The sequence below is a fragment of the Rhea pennata genome, chromosome 4 (assembly GCF_028389875.1).
Source record: "Rhea pennata isolate bPtePen1 chromosome 4, bPtePen1.pri, whole genome shotgun sequence".
NCBI lineage: Eukaryota > Metazoa > Chordata > Aves > Rheiformes > Rheidae > Rhea > Rhea pennata.
In genome coordinates, this window is record NC_084666.1 from 58,556,945 (window position 1) to 58,578,264 (window position 21,320).

The 21,320-nt window shown below is 35.4% G+C and overlaps 1 protein-coding gene across 10 annotated transcripts in view; it reads right to left on the reverse strand.

The window, feature by feature from the left end:
• The window catches only part of BLTP1 (bridge-like lipid transfer protein family member 1), a 125,362-nt gene continuing 104,042 nt past the window's right edge, over window positions 1–21,320 (reverse strand). For 7 of the 10 annotated variants that reach the window (XM_062573999.1, XM_062574000.1, XM_062574006.1 and 4 more), the window contains 20 exons: window positions 20,740–20,955; window positions 19,261–19,441; window positions 18,146–18,338; window positions 15,835–15,996; window positions 15,576–15,715; window positions 14,199–14,400; window positions 13,632–13,835; window positions 13,342–13,521; window positions 10,862–10,999; window positions 10,210–10,470; window positions 8,925–9,075; window positions 8,496–8,653; window positions 7,789–7,981; window positions 7,398–7,615; window positions 6,544–6,795; window positions 5,819–6,022; window positions 4,100–4,294; window positions 3,097–3,231; window positions 1,843–2,008; window positions 1–631 (listed from right to left, as the gene is read on the reverse strand). In XM_062573999.1, the coding sequence (XP_062429983.1) occupies window positions 415–631; window positions 1,843–2,008; window positions 3,097–3,231; window positions 4,100–4,294; window positions 5,819–6,022; window positions 6,544–6,795; window positions 7,398–7,615; window positions 7,789–7,981; window positions 8,496–8,653; window positions 8,925–9,075; window positions 10,210–10,470; window positions 10,862–10,999; window positions 13,342–13,521; window positions 13,632–13,835; window positions 14,199–14,400; window positions 15,576–15,715; window positions 15,835–15,996; window positions 18,146–18,338; window positions 19,261–19,441; window positions 20,740–20,955 (3,766 nt within the window). In that variant the 3' untranslated portion in view covers window positions 1–414. The remainder of the gene's footprint in view (window positions 632–1,842; window positions 2,009–3,096; window positions 3,232–4,099; window positions 4,295–5,818; window positions 6,023–6,543; window positions 6,796–7,397; window positions 7,616–7,788; window positions 7,982–8,495; window positions 8,654–8,924; window positions 9,076–10,209; window positions 10,471–10,861; window positions 11,000–13,341; window positions 13,522–13,631; window positions 13,836–14,198; window positions 14,401–15,575; window positions 15,716–15,834; window positions 15,997–18,145; window positions 18,339–19,260; window positions 19,442–20,739; window positions 20,956–21,320) is intronic. The other 3 variants (XM_062574002.1, XM_062573998.1, XM_062574003.1) reach the window with 2 other exon arrangements.

Sequence of the window (21,320 nt, forward strand, 5' to 3'; positions counted from 1 at the left end):
AAGGCAATCACAGTTTCATAAGTTATATACATATAATTTACACAAGTCTACATTGACAAAGCAATTACCACTCACATTATCAACAAGGGGTTTCTGTTATGGCAAATAAAGTTATGAAAATTCACAGTTAATCTGCAAGTACTTTAAAGATGCAGGAATCATATTGCACATAATAAAACAGTGCTGAGGAGCAGATTTACAGTGTTCCAGCTATTCCTTCACATAATATTCATTGGTCATAATCATGCAATACTTCAAATACAGAATGGTATCATGTACCACAGTAAACAGTTACTCACAATGTAAGTTTTAAATAGAGTAGCAAAAAGCTGTTAGGTTTCTCTTTAAACCATATTTAAATTCTTAATATATAATAATACAATCAAACGGAATTACTGTCGTCACATTATATTTCTAGTATTCTTCCTTGTCTTTTCCTTTCTTTTCCTTTTCATCCTGTAGTGCAGTACCAAGTTTCTTTATAAGAACTGACAAAACTTTGTCCAAAGGGTCCATTACCCCCCGTTGCAGCCACTTCGGAATAGTAGTCCTTGCATGGTGAAAGCCCAGCTTTTGAAGGATGTAGTCAACCCCAACAGGATCAATTTTTCTCCCAGTCCAGGAGATTAATCTAAAATACAAAAATCGGACTTAAATATATAAATACAGATATAGCAGCTAGCATTTGTCTAAACAAACATCCATTTTTTTCATTGGAACTTCTGAACAACTGAAATCCAACAGACATTCTTTCAAACTTAATTTATATAAGCTGAACATGACTAATTTTTGAAGAAAGAAGATGCTTGAAGAAGCAAAAAATAGAACAGGCAGCCTCCAAATTCTTTTTAATTTGATTTAACATTATTACTAACCAAAAATGCCTACTATTTGTCAGATTTGTTTGGCCTGAGTTCATGTTTTGGTATGTGAATGAACACTTTGGTGCTCCAGCAGTTTCAGCAGAGATAAAATGCCCTGACACAGACAGAAGTCATTCCCAGTGATCAGAAGTGTGCATTGAGAGCAGTGGGTTGTTTGTATGCACACTGTTCTTTCATGCTATTTTTGTACTGTCATATAGCAACTAATATGTAGTGCTTTTTTATTATAAGGTGACTTTTAAGTAGTGACTGTTCTGTAGTAACTAAAATTGCCTGCATTCCTACTCTGCAAAGGAAGACAGACATCATCCCTCCTTGCACAGGAGGAAGGATTTTGTTGCACAGTATCTCATCAGAAAAACAGCAGATGAGGGGAAGGAATGAGAGAGAAGACTCAACTTGTCAAGACCTGAATTTTTCAAACATTTCACATTTTTCATTAACATGCCTATCTTTAATTTTTACATTATGCAAGTATATAAGGGAAGTTTTATTGCGGAATAACATGGGAGAGCAAAAAGACAACTCTGCATGCTTTCAGAAGAAAAAATGTAAAATAAATGTAAAGATGCAAGTTGAAAAACCGTATGACAGAAAAAGTGAATTGCGGTGTTGTAGGAAACAGTAGAAAAATAGTAATCTGTGGTCCTTAATGAGTTGAATTTTGCTATATCCTGATTTTGAACAAGATCCAACATCATCTAGGCAATTTAGTTTTCAAAAGCTTAGTACATAAATTAACTAACATAATCAGTAATTTGGTTACTCAGCTTTTGTCATAGCCTGTAACAGATACCTTTCAGATCAGCACTAATAGCCAAAGACAAGTCTGTAAAAGCATCCACATGACTGATTCTCTAGTAGCTGAACAGCATCAGCTTGGAAACATTTGTCCTTTGAAGAACAGTACCCATAGATAAAGTACACAGAAGAGATTGCAGATAAACCTGCTTGTTACCTGAGTGTGGGCTCTAAATGCCAAGTATTGCACATGAATTCTCTCCAGTCAACTGTAGTGTAAGTAATACTTTCCTCTGCTTCTCCATCAGTGGAGCTCTCATCAAGTACACCAACAGAGCTTTTCTGTCCTGGACGAGCAGCCAAAATGCGAGGGGGGAAAATAGCTATGAAATGGGGAGAAGGAAAGAAAGAAAAAAGGAAAAAAAAAAGCTTAGTCATAAGCATCCCACTTTAGTTTTCTTTGGACCTCTTAAGAGAAATACAAGCAAAAATCTCAGAGAAGTCAACATTTTTTTTTCAGCTTGTCATGTAAACAAGACATGTTTTTCAGAACTTTTGGCAAACAGTTTTGAAAAAAGTATTAGTAGAAATGTTTTATCAACACTTTAATATGGACTGTATAACTCTAGAACACGGTGTTCTCCCTTCTCTCTTGTCAGCCCAAACCATCCACAATTGGAGGTCCTTCTTTTAAATTAATTCTTGTGTACAGCAAAGTGTATCACAGTCCACAAGCAAAATTCTGACATAATCCTAACTTAGGATATATTTTTCAGATGGATAGAGTATTCACTGTGGAGAGAGCAGGGGGAATACTTCAGTTCAGTCCTTGACCTAAGGCATATACCATCCTACAAAAAGAAAGTTAAACTAAATACCAGATGGCAAAATTGGAGCAGGATTACAACTTGAAGTAGCTAGGAAAAGATCATCAGTAGCGGATAAGGAACAAAAATTCTGTGCTTGGCAGCACAAAGCACGTGGTTGCTGCACTGGAGGTAACTGAATTGGTAGTGGGCAACCTGTTGCATCTAGGTTGTGTAGCGAAGCACCACACAGATACTTACAAGCTCCCTGAACACAGTGGCACTCCTAAGCTTGTAAGTCTGTATACAACTACTCTGTTTACAGTTCTGTGTTAGCTGGCTTAAAGCCAGCTCAAGTATTTCCTGAACAATGTTCTATTTTTATGAAATGCAAAAAGATCTGACATCTCTTGGCTTTCAGTGCAAAACAACCATGAAAACCTTTCTATGCTTTTGTTAAAACACACAATTAAATTTTAATCATCAGTGGTTGGAAGAGATCTATCATTTTATACTACTAAGTCCAAATCACAAGAAGGCTTCCCCCCCAAATTAAATCCATTTGAACAAAAGCATTATGCCAAAAGTATGTAGGTGTTTACTATGAAACAGCATGACACTGACAAATTGGTCCCCTAGTGTTACCTCATGCAATAACAACTTACCTTTTTCTTTTTCTTTTAGATAAGCAGATACCAAGTCATGCAAAAACATAATCAGTTCAGCATCCATGGTCACACAAATGTGGTCTGTGAATTCAGTTACCACACTACACTCCACCTTTGGTTTAACAGCTGTATCTACAATCAAATAGAAATAGTGTTGATATACTTTTAAATGCCTATTATATACATAAGAATAGAATTTTAATACAAAGTATTTCAAAATTATCTTGCTCTTATTGAACCAGAAACTCAAATGAGAAGAATGACCATAATAAAAAATAGTGCTTAGCATCCTCAACATTCTTTTCACTGTTTTCACCTAGATTAAGGATAATCAATATTCTGTATCATACAGTTTTCTGTACTTTCAAGCTTTTATAAAGTAGCAGAAATTAACTTGCAAAGTCAACTTGCAGTAGTATCACTGGCTTATGTTATGTTATTAATGCATTATTTTATACAATATGAAAAGATGATACCAGATTTTGCAAATTTGTCTACATTAAACATGTTGACTGCTGTCACAATAATATCCAGAATCAGATATGGAGTAAAACAGTATTTTAGCTAAGATAAGTATCTTCATTAGTGTCTTATGTCTTCAGGCGTCTTATTTCCCTCCAGCTCCAACTGCAATGTGAGGACATACTTTAAAAATGAGAGTATAAAGTTTAGGTTCAGTTCTTAGTTCACTCCCTTTTTCAAAAGAGCCCTTCTCTTTAACATTTTTTTTTAAGTTTGAAAAAAAAAACAACCCAGCTGAAACGTTCATATTCATTTCTCTTAGTAAGGCTATTCTACAATGACCAGCCTCTGGACTAGATGTTCACTTTCTCATCAGAATTCCCTCTGCATTTTATTTCAAAATAGTGTTCCTTCTTGCAGATCTGCAGTAATCTTGAGATTAAATAACCCCCTTTAATCAGTGAAATATCTTTGTATTTAACTTCTGATTTACAAAAAATAGCTTTGCATCAAGCAAAAGAAGTAATGTTTACTGCACCTTGTAATGAAGGCTCTTGTGACTCTTGAACATGAATAGATTTAAAATCCAGCTGCATCCTTGGCAATGCAAAGATAGTTTCAGTTTCATGGTTGTAACTGGAGCCTCCTCTGAAGCCACTTAACAAGCTCGAGCTTTTCACTGTTGTGCTACTCTCTGGGTTATTAGCATCAACATTTCGAAGGAGGTTTAATTCTACAGAGGCAATAAGAGATTCCTCAATTCAGCAATCTTTTTTTTTAATAAAGTCCTGTCTGCATGGATAGTGGTAAGTTTTTCAATAAATTCAGTTGCATAGCGGTAGTATCATACACCAAAATACACCTCAATGAGAGCCTGCACTCAACGAGAAGTGGGGTGGGGAAATAGGTGTTGCTACCATAACAACTAAGGACTTCTAAAAGCATCTACTCATTCCCTGGAAGATCAAAGTCCAAATTTTATTTATCTGACCAGCCTATCACAGCTCTGTTCTATACATTAGCTTTCAGTTAAATGAGATTTGGACTATATTTTTTAAGTGTGCTCTCTGTGCTTGAAATTATACTACTACTTAAAATGAAAATAAATGTTTCCATCTGATAAAGTATCTAAATTCACTGAGGCAGCACTGCTATCAAAATCACAGCTGACAAGGAATGCAATTTTGTCATGTAACTTCATGTAACATCATTTTGACTAGTTTTCAACTGCTAAAATTGTGACAAGACAAAGTTAAGAAAAGTTCCTATTTAATAGTAAAACTGCTGGTGCATGAGTATTAAAAATATTACATCCCTTATCTTGCTCCCTACAGCATGACCACAAAAGGTCAAACAATCAAGTGATGCTGTTGTTTGTGTTTTTAAATACTCCAGACATAGTGAAACAGGGCTGGGTAAAAATATTCAACAGATAGTTCACAAGTAGAGGCACTCCAACCACTACATCCTGTTGTGCTTTCTAAAGGAATAAATATTAGTATATTGACAACTCAAAAAAAAAATTTTTTTCAAGAGGCTATAAACTGTACATTTCTAACTATATGCCACATCCTGCTCTTCACCTGTTCACAGGAATTCTATTGATTTTATCTCTTGATTTGGATCTCTCTGGATTTTGTGAATGGACTAGGAACAGCTGTACTTTTAAGATTTATTTTTTTAATATATCTTGAAAGTTTTATTTTCCAATTAATAGTGACAACAGACATGATTCAGAAACATTTTAATGCCTAGAATCAGCTGAAGGTTGAAAAGCATTAGGCAGGTAAGTAATTTTTAAGTGTTCATAACAAGTGAGATACCTAAAATAAATTCCTTTTTCAACTTAACTTGTAAACTCTTCATATGTAGTGAAATAACTAAATATATCCACATAGTACAAGAGCACAGCTGGACAACTATGTGAAATAATAAAAACCTGTACATGTGGTAAAAGAGAAAAAGAAAAGGATGAAAAATAGAACTCCTGCAATGCTGTAAGTCCTATACACTAACTTTTTTGGATTTACTGCCTAATTTTAAAAAGGACTTGAGCTCAGTTACACTTCCAGCTATGCAGTGCATTATGTTTTATTCCACCATTCACTATAAGCTTCACAACAAGAAACAACATCCATCCTTTCAAAGCAAACTCCCTCCTCTTTTACCCCCTTGAAATTTAGCAGCTTTTAAACAGCACAATCGGCATTGCCTGACAAGAGGATCAAACCCCAAACTTAACAAACACAAATCCAACCTTCGTTCCTTGTTGCTGTAACATAATTGAACCACTCTTTCACACTGGCAACTCCATGTGGGGGATTTTCGTGGCGGCGCCTTGTTATCTTTGTGATTGTTGCCATAGGGCTTTCAAGTGCTCCACAAGGTTTGGTGACCATCGTGTTATGGCCCAAATGAAAGTCCAGGGTTTGCACAATGTATGTTGAATGATCACTGGAACCTGCATTGAAGGCACAGGGTGTGTAGAGAGAAAAAATAAAAATCAGGAAACACACAGTATACAACAAGAATAACTAGTTAGCCAGTGGCATTAAAAACTGGTGTAAAGCTTGCAAACAACAAAATTTAAATCCTCACAGTAGCTACAGCCAGTAAAGACTTCTCAATATAAAGGCAAACATAAGTGATAAAAGGTCTTCAAAATACAACATGTAGAAGCCAAAGACTGCATAAACACAGATGTGCAATTAACAAGGCAGACAATCCCTGTCATAGGCATACCAAGGACTTATCTACTATGCTTCAGAATGCACTTTTCTTTATTTCACAGTTAAAGCAAATGGTGGTAAAGATGTACAAGAGGGAACAGATTATTATTTTACATAAGCAGTACATCTCTAGAAAATAATCTTGATTCAGACTTCAAAGTAAGTTTTTCTTTGATTTCCTCTTACATATCAATAAATTCTTAAAATTCTTTAAAGGAAGTAAACACAGAGAGGAAGAAATGCTTTAAATTACCATCTTCTGAAACTTTCTGTGCTTCTGTCCAAAATGCAATGTTGGGTTCTTCAAGGTGAAATAAGGCCCAAGATTTTGAACGGAAATTGGGTCCATGAAAACAAGCCAGTGTCATATGGTTTCCGTGCAAGCTCATGGATCCTCCAAATTGCATTCCATCTTCTGGCAATGGCATCTGAAATAAGGATATATGGCACCCAGACAGCACCTTCAAAACCCCTGGCCAATGGCGATGATGAGCTGCATCCAACACTAGAAAGACATGCAGTAGCAAGAGAGAAACAAACATTAGGAAAAAGGAAGATACAGAAAAGATTGCTGCTGTAGTTCCTATGTCTTATTAAAAACAGTAATTTTGATTGGTATTTTCATTGATACTGTTTCATCTTTGTCATCTGTGAGACAGTTTAAGTTAAGAGCTTCTAAACAAGCCTACTTAGAAATCAATGACTTACTGGGTTCAGATGAATGACTATTTCAGCTCATGTTTAACAAAGTAAGAATAACATCACATTTCCACTCCTACCCAAAGAAGAAATAATTTTTACAGAAGAGACTTAAAAAGTTAAGTTTTCAAACTGCAAAATGATTTCAACAAAAGCACATATTTTTAACTAAAACTTGAAAATAAATTAGTTAATTCTTGTATCAAAAGTATAGGAGGGTGTCCAAGATCTTTTCCCTCTTCTTAGAAAAGTTATTGCCAGCCCAAATTTACATGGAAATAATTTTTAAGATTTTTTTTTTAAGTTACCAAATATACTTGCTTGAATAAAGTTGCTCAGATGAATTTTTGCTATTAGAAACATCCCATTTGAAAAGTATACTATGGGACAACTTTCTGTGCCACTTACACTGCTCATGTGAGCTTCTCTCCACATTATTGGCCATTGTCTTTGGAGGAAGATAAGGAACAGGTCCCCAGGTAGACAAAGCTCGCTTGCTTGTATCAAACTGCTGAGTAAAGAACTCCTGGAGTTTCATTCCTATTTTTATCAGGTCTGGTGTAGTCGATCTTGAAATCATCACTTGGAAGATATCCCATTTCAAGTCCCCATGGACAAATATCTCACTAGATATTAAAAATAACAAGAACATTCACAGTTAAACTATATCCTACTTATGATAATAATAATAAAAAAAAACGACCTTTGGCTTTCTAGCATGCTCTTACTTTCTTACTTTCTGTTAGCACCACTATACAGAATCCATACAGGCAGAACTAAACATAGCAAACAGCATTACCTTTTATCAGAGATGCTTGAATCCAAAGCATTGTACAGATTAATTTTCCATTCATCCTGTAGTTTAAGATCTGCATTACTGAAGATTCCCATTAGGATACTGGACCCCATATAGTCAACACGTGCTTCAGTGGAACCCATAGTAATTTGAATTTTATGATTGGGCTGTTGGTTTGGGTGTTCAGAAATATGAGCTGAAATAGAACCAAATAACACTGAAATACAGCATTAAAATAAAGAGATTCTATCAGTGGATATCACACTTATGCCATCCACATGATACAGAGGGACTGTGATGACATTGTTTTCTTCAGGTGCATGGGGAGATCCTCACACTGATGAGAAGCTGGAAAATCCAGTCCCTCTCCAAAGCTTCTTTTGCATTTCCTAGACCATAAGCACTTGGGAAATTCCAGGAAAAGCTGATATGCTATCAAACTTTTCCAGGTGCCATGTGTCCAGACAGCTGAGGGAGGCATGGGGAGGGGGACAGAGCTAGCTACTATAATTTAAAGTAACCCTGAGACTGAATTAGTCCCTAATCAGGAAACTATCCTTGCAATTCAGAGTGCACTCTGAAGGCACAAGTGAGAATCCAAACCCTTCATATACTAGCAGGCTGACAAAGGTGGGTATGGCATATATACTTTAGCTTTTCATGTTTATCATCCGGGACACACATTAATACTGACCAGGTTTCCAACTTACCCACCATCTCCAAGGTGTTAACATCTATGGTACCTCCAACAACTCCCCCCCTAGAGTCCAGCTGTGACCTTCCCAAACCAACAGACATGCTAATTTCACGATCTCTGCTACTACCCACAGATAAGCGACCTTGGCTTTTCAAACCGCTGGTGGTCCACCTAGAACAGATGTGGAAAATGAACAAACTTTCAATCTTCCAAATAAGAAACACAAAATTATTTACTGCAGAGTAGCAAGTAACATGGATTAGGCACATGTGACTTCATGATTAAGTACCAGTATTCATGAGGGGCTTCACAGGTCAGAATTGAAAAAAGGCAGGGTTTCAAAGCTACAAGACAGTAGGCTATTAGTAAACTGAAGGAGCAGTAGTCTTTTGCCAAAACACCACAGTCTGCTAAAACACATCTGATCTTGTTTTATACTTACGTAGTATTGCCCATTACATTGCTCATATTCATTTGGACATTTAATTGTTTCAGGTTCATAGCAAATACAACCAGCGTTTCCCATGGTGTTCCTTGCTGGTTTCCAGCTTTATTTGACTTATTAAATGGAGTTGATGTTTTTGAGAGAGTATCTAAAGAAAAAGCAGCCAAAAATTTAAAAGATGGCATCCACTAGAAAAAAATGGCGGAGTATATACATTAAAAGACACTACTAAGGGACAGACAGACATCTTTTTTAAGGTGTCCTGTGAGACTACAAGTAAGGATAGGAGAGAACCAAAAGATTTACAGTAGGTGCTGCTCATAGAAATAGAGTCTTTTTATACAATTATTTTTACCAAAATCTTTCAGTCAGTCATGCAAAAGCTTTTTTAATTCTTAACCACTTTTTTTTTTAAAAAGTGCATTTAGAACATGAATTTTAAGTATTTAAATATTCATGCAGTGATTATTTGTACAAGTGCCAAGTCAGGACTTCAAGAGTTGAAGTCTTCCTTACTCCTCTCACAAAATTCCTAGAGATAATCTTAAAAAAGAGTCTGCAAAATTGCATTTCCTATGAACAAATCACTTTACCAGCCATAAATCTTTCCCCAGACATGTTTTCTTTTAAAAAATTGTTCATATACTAACATCTTGCTTCCTAAATACAGACAAAATACCTGTTCTTCTTCCTTTTCTTAGATTTTTCCTAGAGTAAAAATAAGCACCATATTTCTAAACCTCCTACCTGTATCTAATGCCAGAAATATTACAAACAGCCAACTCTACATTACTACATTACTAACAATTTACATGCATAGTAAAAGAAATTACAAGTAAGTCTGCATTTATTTCTTATATAAAAATTATTTTATTTGCATCATTTAGTATGAGCCCTAAGTTTCAATCAGATGAGATGAAATAACTGACCTTATCTGTGAGTTGTGATATCCCTTCTCTGCTAAGAACATAGTAATTGTTTGGATGAGAATAGAGGGCAAAGAAAATAAACACAATCAAAACTAAGCTGAAGAACTCAGCTAACCCCAGCTAAGTAATTCCTGCTCCAGTAAAAGATATTCCAACAGTTTATAGAAAGTATTCTAATCATCTCCAGTTTGAGCTATACATTTCAGAAATTTCCTAAGTCATGGGCTCTCCACTCCAAAGCACAAGTGAACAAGGAACATTTTATTACTGCTTCCTAGACATTCATTTTTCATGTAACTGCTAGAAAAACTCTAAAGAATAAATTTTTTTTAAAAAAATCATCCTCTACTAACCTCTCTGAGGCACTGAAGAGTCAGACACACTCCTGGATCTTGTAACAGCTGGAGACTTTAAGCTATGAGATGCTGCCCCAGGTGACATACTGCTGTTTGCATTATGCTCATTAAAAACATTAGGTGACTGTGCCATGTGTGTAAATGAGGCAGATTGGCAGGGTTGCTCCCATGTCCTACAGTATGCTTTCCGTGATGATTCAGGAGAAAGGTGCTGGCTTACCCCTTCAATGGAATCTGGTGTTCCGGGACCCGATGCTACTGGAAGAAAAAAAAAGCATATGAAAGGCAGCAGAACTATTTCACAATATCTTCCTACATACTGGGGAACGTTTCTAGAACGTCAAGCTTTGAAATAAACTTCACTAATGTTTTTCTAATATGTTAATTCTGATAAGCTCTTTAAACAATTCCATGAGCTACTTAAGTTAAAAAAAAAAAAAAAAAAAAAAAAGGAAAAAAAAAGAAAACCTAGAGATTAGAGATGGAAAATGTCTATTACAGTGACTGCATAAGAAGGAGATTGTAATACATACTCATTTCTACATTTCTATCCAGCTACATAAGTTGTAATATACTGCTGATACATGTTTATGCAAATCCTACAATAGGCCATTGTACAAAAGGTTTTCCATGAGAAGAAATATCTTACCTGGCATATTTATTGTCTGATCACCTAGGAAGAGCCGTCTAGCAATGCTTCTCCTGTACCAAGCCCTTGGGAAGGCTAGAATCTCACTGAGTCGGCGCATGTCATATTTAAAAGAAGCAGATCCTATATCACAGACCGCTGACAAAGAAAAAGCAAACAAATACAGCTCTAAGTAGACAGTAATAATGGATTTTGTTAACCCAATCCAATTAATAGGCTTTGAGAGTGTTATCCTTTAGAATAGTCAAGTATTTCTCTACCCAGCAGTACAGTCAGTGCTATAAAGAAAACCAGTTACTAAAAATTGCGATTTTCCTCAGGTGCTGCTATTTGTCCAAACCTAACATTAGATAAAATGCATTTCATAAAGACAAGATGGAACCTATGAATACACTTGATGCTGGGTCCCCACTTCTGTTGTATATGTATACCTCAGACTCATCACCTGACGGCTTTAATGGCAGATTAATCACAACCGTTCTGCTGTTTGCCCAGGAACTCAGGATCCCACAGGCAAGGCAGAAACAGTCTCTAAAACCCACTATTACTCTGTGGTTCTTTGAGCGTTCAGGAGTGCAACTTCACAGGCAACAGGTAGTGAACTCTGATGGCCAGTAACTGAACAGAGATTGTAGAACTAACCCACCAGGTTAGACATGCAGCACTACAGATAAAGTTAGTAACCACTTACAAACACTGTATTAAAACAAACTGATCATAAAGAACATAAAGAATACAGCTTGTGATCCAGGAGATTCAGCTTTCATATTTAGAGGGCACGGTATACCATCTCTATAATAGCATCTCTATATGCTATTCATGCATCATTACTATATAATCCACTTTTATTTTTCTCTATAGGGAGATTACTTGACTATTGCTAGTTGTCATACAAAAAAAGAAAGACGATAATGAGTATCTGCAAAAGATTTTGTCCTATTCCGGTAACAGTTCTGAAACATCCATTTCTGGTTTATAGATTATAGAAATAAAAAGGATGCTTAGCGATTACTAAACCAGGTTGAATTGAAAGCTTAACCAACACTGCGAATAAGTTTAGTGTAAAGTTTTATTATTATATTATTTTATCTCTGTTATAACATGTATTGTGAGGTAAAACAGCAATAAGAATCTGAATTTTCTTATCCCTCTGTTCCCATGGAACAGAAAAGTGACATAGAAGAGCTTCATAGTTGGGCACTGGATGGCCTGCTGAAGAATTTTATTCACTTGTTGCCAACTCTGGCATGTGGAGAGTTTTTGAACCTATTCCACATGGACGTTGTACACACACTGTGATCATTTTCCAGCTGCAGCAAGCAGGTTGGTGCAGCGTGCTTACATAACTTTGAGAAAACACAGTGGAATTCTACCAAACAAGCTCAAAAACTCAGAAACCTAGCCCGAAGGCTGATGATTCCCTTGTTCTTTGTGATTTGTAGTCCTTTCCATTTGTTGCTTTGAGAAGCCATTGTTTGGTTATCTAGGCTTTTTTTGATCACCACCAATAAAACTGACCGGCAAAGGCCATACCCAAGTAAAACGACAAGTTTAGTTTGAGGATTTCAAAACTATTGTTTTCAATAACGATGCATGCCAGCAAGGAGTAAATGAAATAGCGTAGAAGACAAGACATTTTTTTGTGGGAAACAAAAACTACTGGCATAGCTAATAAAAATAGTTTAAAAGCTGACCAAGCTACTTAGTTTGGTATTGAAGCAAATTATGTAAATGAAAATAGATAATACAACATGTTTCACCACACTGCCATTTATGTAGTCACACATCACAACATTGCAGTCAAAAGTTCTGGGGTTCTCGAGGTTAACAGAGTGAAGGGAGTAGATACCATTCAAATATTCAAACTGTCCAAAAGCTCCAGTCTCTCAGGCATAAGGCTACTCTAAATTTACTGTGGGATTGTGTATCTGAAGACAGATAGATAAATCGATATAAATATCATGCCAATAGGTGGAAAATAATCACTCTTTTTTGCATACTAAGACCACATAATGAAGTTGACACACAAAAAGTTACTATTAAATATTGACTTAAAATCACTTTCTCCTGATCATGTCTGTTGTGAGAAATACCTTCAATACAATTAATATGACATGGAACTTAAATTCCTTGAGTTAGGCATTGTCTAAACACAAACAACTTAGCTTTATCTCAGAATAAGCCTGATGTCAGAGACATGTTTGAACAAACCTATCTGTTTACAGATAAAACATTAAATACATTAAATGAGTTAGGATAAAAAAGTGCATCTGCAAATAGGTACTGTAAGCATACAATTGAAAGTTTAATGTCAATCACCATTTCACTCTAAAAGAACAAAAATTTTACTGCACATGACAGATAGATGGCTCTCAAATAACATCCACAAAAGCTAGTGAGAGTAAGGTGTATCACTGGAACAGCAGTTCTCTTATTAGATGAATAAACAGGAGCATAATTAAAATGAAACAAGCATTTACCAGATATGTTAATCAGCGTAGTATCTATCTTGCTTGTAGCTTTGCTTGCAGACTGAGTCTCAAAAAAGGAGGAACCTCCTGAACGCCTTATTCTTGATAGGCTGACTTTTACAAACTCAAGGTTAATGCTTAAAGAATCCTTCCGGCCTGTGACTGAAGTAGGTTCCTCATCCACATTACCTAGAAATAGAATGGAGAAAATTTAGTCTTATGTGACCATTTCAGATCTTCAGTTCAAAAATCATGCGTTAGAAAATGGTCATTAAAACAAACACAAATGTATTCTGTACCTAAGGCTCCTGATCCAGGAGTTAGAACAGTAACAGCAGATTTTTGTTTTCCTGCTCCATATGGATGAAACACGTAAAGGGAGAAATCAGACATGCAGGCAGTAAAGCTCAGGCCTGAAGAACTGCTACTAGAAGTGGTCAGGTCTGACTGACTACTACTGTGTCGTGTTCTGCCAAGAGGACTGCCTAGTCCAGGTGATGAACCTGAAGTATAAAAACATTTTCAAACATGAAATAATACTGGTAACAACATTATTAAACAGACCAAATGCACAATAAATTACACCCTCCTAGGAGCTATGTAGCTTAGATATTCTAAGTATTGATGCTAGGCGTTTATAACAGGTAACTGAGCATATACTCCAATATACTGCATCTGTGTAAGCTTTTCAACCTTTTACAACAGATTAGAAAACTGGTTTAATATGAAGAAATTCTACCCAGATCACTAAAATCACTAATATATTAAAAATAGGTTTGTAAAAGTTTATCTTTTATTATAATTTTAGACAAAAGTTTTTTTTTTTCACAAACTGCATATAGTGTAATCACTCATATATGTATTACCTTGTGCTCCAGATTTATTAACTGAATTCTTTGAACCACTCTGTGAAGCTGTGCCACCAACTAACACATTTTCTGCTGGGTACATTGTGCCTAATGTTTCCAGTTCTCCTCGGTTTGAAGAAAACACAAGATCTAAAGAGGGCAACTTCAGCATACATTCAACTCTTGATACTGGCAAGCAGCTGAACTTGATTTGGGAGGGCTAAAACAGGGACAGAAAATAAAGGATGCAATTAACAAATGCAGAATAGTAAAAGCACCCCAAGTTTGAGCTATAATAATAGTAGGCCACATTTAATTTTTTGAATCTAAGCATATTACAACTTTTTCAGACTGGTTTTAGAATGAATAAGATAACTCATATAAAGTTCATGCAGATATATTCACTCCAGGGAATGCCTGCTTCACCAGATCTATTATCTGGGACAAATTGTTAGAAAACTCAGAGGAATCTTGGATGCAGCAGAGGACATGTGTATTCCTCTCTTCTTTTTCCACAAGTCAGTCCATAGCTTCATTCCTTTCATGTAAGAATTGTGCAAAAACAGTCAACTCTTGAGTGGATCCTGGAGGCCTCACTCACCACCTCACCAAGCCCACACATCCTTGGCCAATTGAGTTGAGTTTGCAGAAGCTGAGTGAGGCTACAAATTGTTGTAGTTCATTTTCATAGGCATAAAAAATGTGTTACAATAAGCTGTTCAGTGTGGAAATATAAATCAAATTTACACCATGAAAAAATGTTATTCAAGCAAAGTGCAAAAATATAATAGCAGCATTCAGATCAAACTCAGGTGCTCTGAATCACACTGCAGTAGCAGTTTTCTCTCTGACACATACAGAGAGCCCATACCGACTGAATATTAAGCCGTGTGAATATGCCTCATAGATGAGAAATGTACATTTCTCATGCATACATTTTTACTTACACTTTTATACCTAGCATAAACTGAGAAAATTCTTTAAGTACTGTTTTTGTTTTGTAATAGTATCTAAATAATAGATGTAAATAATTAGTTATGAAAAACATTTTCAAGAAGTTCCAAGATATACAAGGAGAACCTTTTGATGAACAAAGACTGATCATAAATGAGCAAGAACAAAGACAGTGCTTCTGACACCAGTGAAAAGTAGCTACGATTAAAAATGCTCAGAACTGTGGTTTTTCAAAACAGCTTGTTTCTGTTGGTTTCTATAGGACTGAAAGATGTCAGAACTGCTGAAGTTTTATTTATCATCACTCTAGACACGCCTTTCTCAGAAAGGGCACTTGAAAATAATTAAAAAACAAAACAAAAAATCTCTTAGAAGCATGGCCTCCCTTAAAGATTGTGACTGAAGTTACTTACTACACTGACTGTAGAATTAAAATCTCACCTGAACCCGTACATAAACCACCACATCTACAGGAAAGGATGAATACGCTGATGTTGATGATGACACCAATGATGTTGTGGACTCTTCTAAGGGATCTTGTATATCAAATTGCCCCATGTCTTCATCCTGTGAACTAACAGCTTTTAACAAGTACAAGTATTCATTAGAAAGTGGAATTTAAAGGGAAGAGCAGCTCAACGCCATCAGAAGACAAAAAAGACAAAAGCCTAGAATACTACAATATAAAGATACAACCTACCTGTATAATTCCTTTCAATTGGTGTAATCGGAATGGTTTCAAGAGCTTTCTCTAGGAAGTCCAGTAAGCATGGACTAATGACCATTTCTTCTGGCAATGACTGGAGTGCAACCCACGCATATAGTTTAGCGGTTTTCACACCACCACTTCCTTTCCCTTTGGCTGCAACATTGAAAAGATATATTTTTCTACTGTAGTCATATTTAACTGCAACTGATAAACTTTAGGTGATATTTCATAACTAACAACTGTTTCCTCTAATTTTCTGCATCATCATCATCTGAAAAAGCATAAATTGGAGTAATCAGAAAAAAAATTAAACCACAAGGTTTCACTAAAAAACTGTGTGAAAACAACTATTAGTCTATCATGCTTGATTGTAATTGTACTGTGCTTGCTCTTTACCAGGCACTCTTGCACCATTTTTACCCCTTTGCTTCTTTCAAAATAGCACTGAGAATCAGACACACAAAATTCTTCTCCAAACAGACAAAGTGACCACAGCTGACTGGAGATGAAAGAATATTAGGAAAATGACATAAATGAATTAGGGACAAATGTCAGTGTGAATTGAGAGAAAAAAAAAAAGATTAAAACAATAAATGGCAAGTCTAACTGCATCTATGCAAAGAACAACTGAAGATTCTAAACAAGCATTTTTTCAAAGCCTAGAGATAACCAGAGTATAAACTAATGGAAAGACTGTTCTCTTAAATCTGTGGAGAAGGCTAGCACTTGGATCCGTGCTCACCAAAAGATAAAGAAACTTTTGGCAAGTTACGGACAGAAAATACCGGTACCAGCTCAATTACCACCTATACGTAATACAGATATTACTACCTGTAAGAATCAGATAGCACAACCAGAGGTGAATAAAATACCATTTATATTCAAATAAGAGATAATGATTTGAGATTCTCCAGGAAAAGTATAAATATTAACTGAGTGCCTACAACAGAGCTTAAAAATCCTTTTATTTACTAAGCAAACAAGCAATGAATTTTCATTCTATGCGAGCTATTCTTTCTGTGCCTCTGACTCTCTAGATGGTCCCATCTTGCTTTTACTGCAGACTAAAGATACTAAGACAAAACAGTTTCTGTTCAAGAGGAAAAGTAACACAGATAATAAATTTTTAGTATTTTAAAACCACCATAAACTAATAATTTTTATAAAAATACATAGAGAAACAAAATAATTGCAATTTCTGGTTTTGGCAGACATTCATATTGTCATAAAAATGCGGATTATGGAAGTCCCCCAAATGTAGGGCTTACAGATACAAAAACAGCAGGACTTGGTAACTAGAAATGACTTGGTACAAATTTAAAGGCAAAGAATGGAAAGAAGATATGCAAGTATAAAACAAAATTGAAAAATAGTAGGATAAATCATGCGTATGTAATATTCAGCAATCAAAGAGGATGGACATTTAAAGGAGTCAGAGCTAATGGCTAAAAAGTGTGGGTAAATTGAAGGTATCCCCATTTCTACTCTTCTCTCCCAGCACCTCAGATGTTTTTATAAAAAGTTATTATTTTTCCCTGCTCAAATTTTCACAAATTCTGGCTATTTGTTTCTAAGGTAATATTCAAATGCTGAAGGAGAGAGAAGTGAAAGTCTCAGAAGGTGGAGGTACAATCTATGTATCTCTAGATCTGACATGATATAACAGGGATGCCTGCTTGAAAACGGGAATCATTTGAGATATAACAAGCTTTAGGTATTAAAACTCAGGTTATTCCAAATCACAGTTATTTAAGGGACTGCAACAGTTGAGGCCTCTAGTCTGGTATTTTGATTAATACAAATACCTCTAAACAGCTGTTCAATACTGCAGCAAGCAACTGAACTCCAAAAAGCATTTTTCTATACATTACTTCCATGGCAAAGTTGCACTAGAAAACTTAAAAGTATTCTTCAAACAATGTAATGTATAGGTGTAAGAATTCATCTAACTTATTTTTCTTGGATTACAAATAAAGCAATCAGCATGCATGTTTTATTCAAATACTTAAGCTTTACTTTCCAATAGTGAGCATTACTTTGTTAAATGAAATCTGAGAGAATGCAGTGATGGCCAGTCACTGAGATACTATGGTGACTGTTACTGAGAGTGGTTTAACACATTTCCACAAATGCAGCTTTATGAACTGCATTCACGCTTCTGGGATTGGGTTTCTGTAGCCAATGTATAGACTTGATAAATATCATGCTTCAACTGATGTGCAGTCAGATCTAAAGCTAGTAGATTATATGAAGGGAAAATATAAGTCTGTGACAATTTTAGAAGGTTATTGTCTGTAAGTACCTGATGGGATGGGTGGGGGTTGGGGAGGAAGTAAGGTGTTAGTCTTGCTGTGGATAGTGCTAGATAAAGGAGGAGATGTGGCAGTATCTTTCATACCATACAGCTTGGACTCTTTGGAAAGGGTTCTTGGCAAAGAGGATCCTCGAGAAGTATTTGGCGATTCAGTCTTTAAAGTCTTAGAGTTGTAGTGCAACTAAAAGCAAATAAAAATCAATTTACTTCAAAAAATAATTCAGTTTCCGCACAGCTGTTTTGTGTCACTCCTCCTCTTGTACTTTTTTGGCATTATTTACAAAAATATCATCATAAGATATGTTACATTCCAATCACATTCAAGATATAGTTGCTGCATATGACCATGTAATTTTGTGATCATGTGTAATCATGTGACATCAACTGTTTGTTCCTGTCTGCATATAGCTCTCTTTCTGCCTTACTGTACTGTAAAAACATTCTGCTACTAAAACATAAGAACATTTCTGTTCCTTTCTTAAGGTTTCTTACTAGGACAACAAAAATAATGATATAAAAATGCGGGGGGGGGGGGGGGGGCAGGGACTGTGCAGTCTGAAGTCGTTTAGGAGAAAGTTTTATCAGAAGAGGATTTTTTGAAGAATTTTTGATTCTGATTGGTAAAATAAACATTACACCATCAAGCCACAGAAAGAGAGCTTTATGTATTATGTTGGACAACTGCTAAGCTGTGCTTCTATCAGTTACAGATAATGATCAGAGCTACCTGTAAGAGAACAAAATATTGAAAAAGAAAACAAATAATTTCAGTCACCAAAGTGTTAATGGAACTGATTCCTTTATATTATGTAGTATCATATACATTGTTTGTTATAGAGCATCTTTCGACATAGTGCTGTTTTGATGGGTATATAGTGTTTTTATTTTTTTTCTTAAGAAAATGAGGGGGAAAAGAAGATAAGCTGAAAATTTCAACACAGTGTTACAGAATCATCATTCTTATTTTAGCAGTATCTGCAGAACTGAGCAGATTTTGCTGAAGTATACTGTACTTGCACATATCATAACAATATAGTTTGTTTTAGATCATATTTGAGCATTGAGAAAGAGTGTTTCCCTGTCCAATTATGCAGTAGTTTTACCTTCACATCCACTCCAGGAATATAAAACACTGTTGTTTCCACATCACTAGATTTTGTCTGTAGAGATGATGGCACTTTCTTGCCAGCAAGTAAATGAGTAGTAGATGCATAATTAGTTTGAAATTTCTTCTTTTTTGAAGGAGACTCCTGATCTAAACTTCTGGAACTCCGATCGTAACTCCTAAAATAAATACACTGCATGTTATTAACACAAACCTAATACTCTTATCGATAAAAGTTTGCTGTCCTGTCTGGTATTAAAAAAGCTAGAAGATTAACAAGAAACAAACATGTAATATCAGCTATATAAAGATTGCCGTCTCTGCTTTATTCTTTGCTTCTGTGACCTGCACTCCCTTTTTAGCTGCCCATTCTGGTTTTGCCAAAGCTTATTTTGTGATTGTTTCAAAGAGCAAAATCTACAAAATTATTTTAAAGTCATTAGGCAAAAAACCCTCGATAGCTCTGTACCTTTACAGTGAAGTTCACCTACAGTATCTGACTTGTTATTTGTGAACAATTCCTTGACATACAGATACTAATTATTGATTTTCTTTCTCTGTTCTAAGGTCTGGCTTCATTTAAATTCCTGAGATTCTCTTTCCTGGTCTATCAAATCTTAAATAAAAGTAGTCTCATAGGAAGACAGAAATCAAACACTTACTAACAACAGCTCTCCTTTATATATCTCTCAGCATGAAAAAGTATTTCTCAATTGTTCCTACCTCTTAAATTTGAAGTTAAAACAAGCAAATCTCATTTTCTCATGCTACTTTACTGACAAATAAGTTTCTTAAAGTTTAAAATACCATTAACATCATTAACATTAATTAATGTGATGTTAATGTAAAGCTGCTATTAGATGCCAGATTACATAAACACAGAAAAAGAATTTAAAAAATGAGGATGAGATCAAATCTCATTAGATCAGAACTAAAGCTCTTATGTCATCTCAGAAAAAGATTAATTAAACTAAGAAAGGAACATATGAAGAATATAAGCATGCATTTACATTCAGAAAAAAATCCCTCCTCAAAGATCATGAGAAAATACAACAGTAGGCAAATACTAGTCAAACTGTTATGTTGATATATGACATTGTAATGTTATTTCTCTGGAGACTGAAAAAAGGAATCCTAGCACTTCAGAAGCTTGGAATTTCATCTACAGAGGATAAAACATGTTTTCAAAAATATCAGTTGAAGAGAGGCATAAGCCAATTTTTCCTAACCAAGTGCAAATCCCTGTGTCATACTCAACACTAACAGCTGGTAGTGATGTTACAAAATCTGAGACTAATGTGATACTAACAAACTAATTTACACATCTTCTATGCTTTTCAAACAAGTCATAAGAATCACTAATTATTGTGCATACTGTGGTAATAACTTAAGTGATAGAAATATCAGGTTTATAGCTAAAGAAGAATAAAATAGTGATAGTGTTCTCCACAAGCTAATCCAGGAATAAGTTGGTTACCTTCGTAAACTAATGTCATCATGTTCCTGCTGAAGCGTTGTAGGGTGCAGTACACACTTTCCACAATCAATTTCAACTCTAATATCAAGTTCAAAGTCAATATTTCTCTCTGTGGTAGTGCCAGTCACACTCCTGTTGGTAGGCGTTGTTGGCCAGCGTTCAGTGAACAGTTGGTGGACTGCAGCAAAGCCTGTTGCTTTCTTCCGAGAGGCATTCCTGCAGAGGCACAATTGCAAATCAGGCATTAGGATGGAATTTATCTGAACAGATACTAGAAAGTATTGTTAGACTATGTTTACACTCAGCATATAACATTTTAAGAAGGTTTCCAGGAAAGGCTTTATCTGATGCGCAGCAATACACTGATCTGCCCCTCTTTGGGCCTGATACTACAAAGAACCAAAGGTTTCTTATTTTAAACTCTCGATCAAGCAAAAGATACAAAAACATACATACAATTATTTTATTTATAACATACTATTTACATTATTACATGCACTTTATTGAGGTATAGATAGATAACTATAGGTAGATAACACACAAAGTTATGCTGTATCTAACAAATCTGTCAGCTGTTCCCA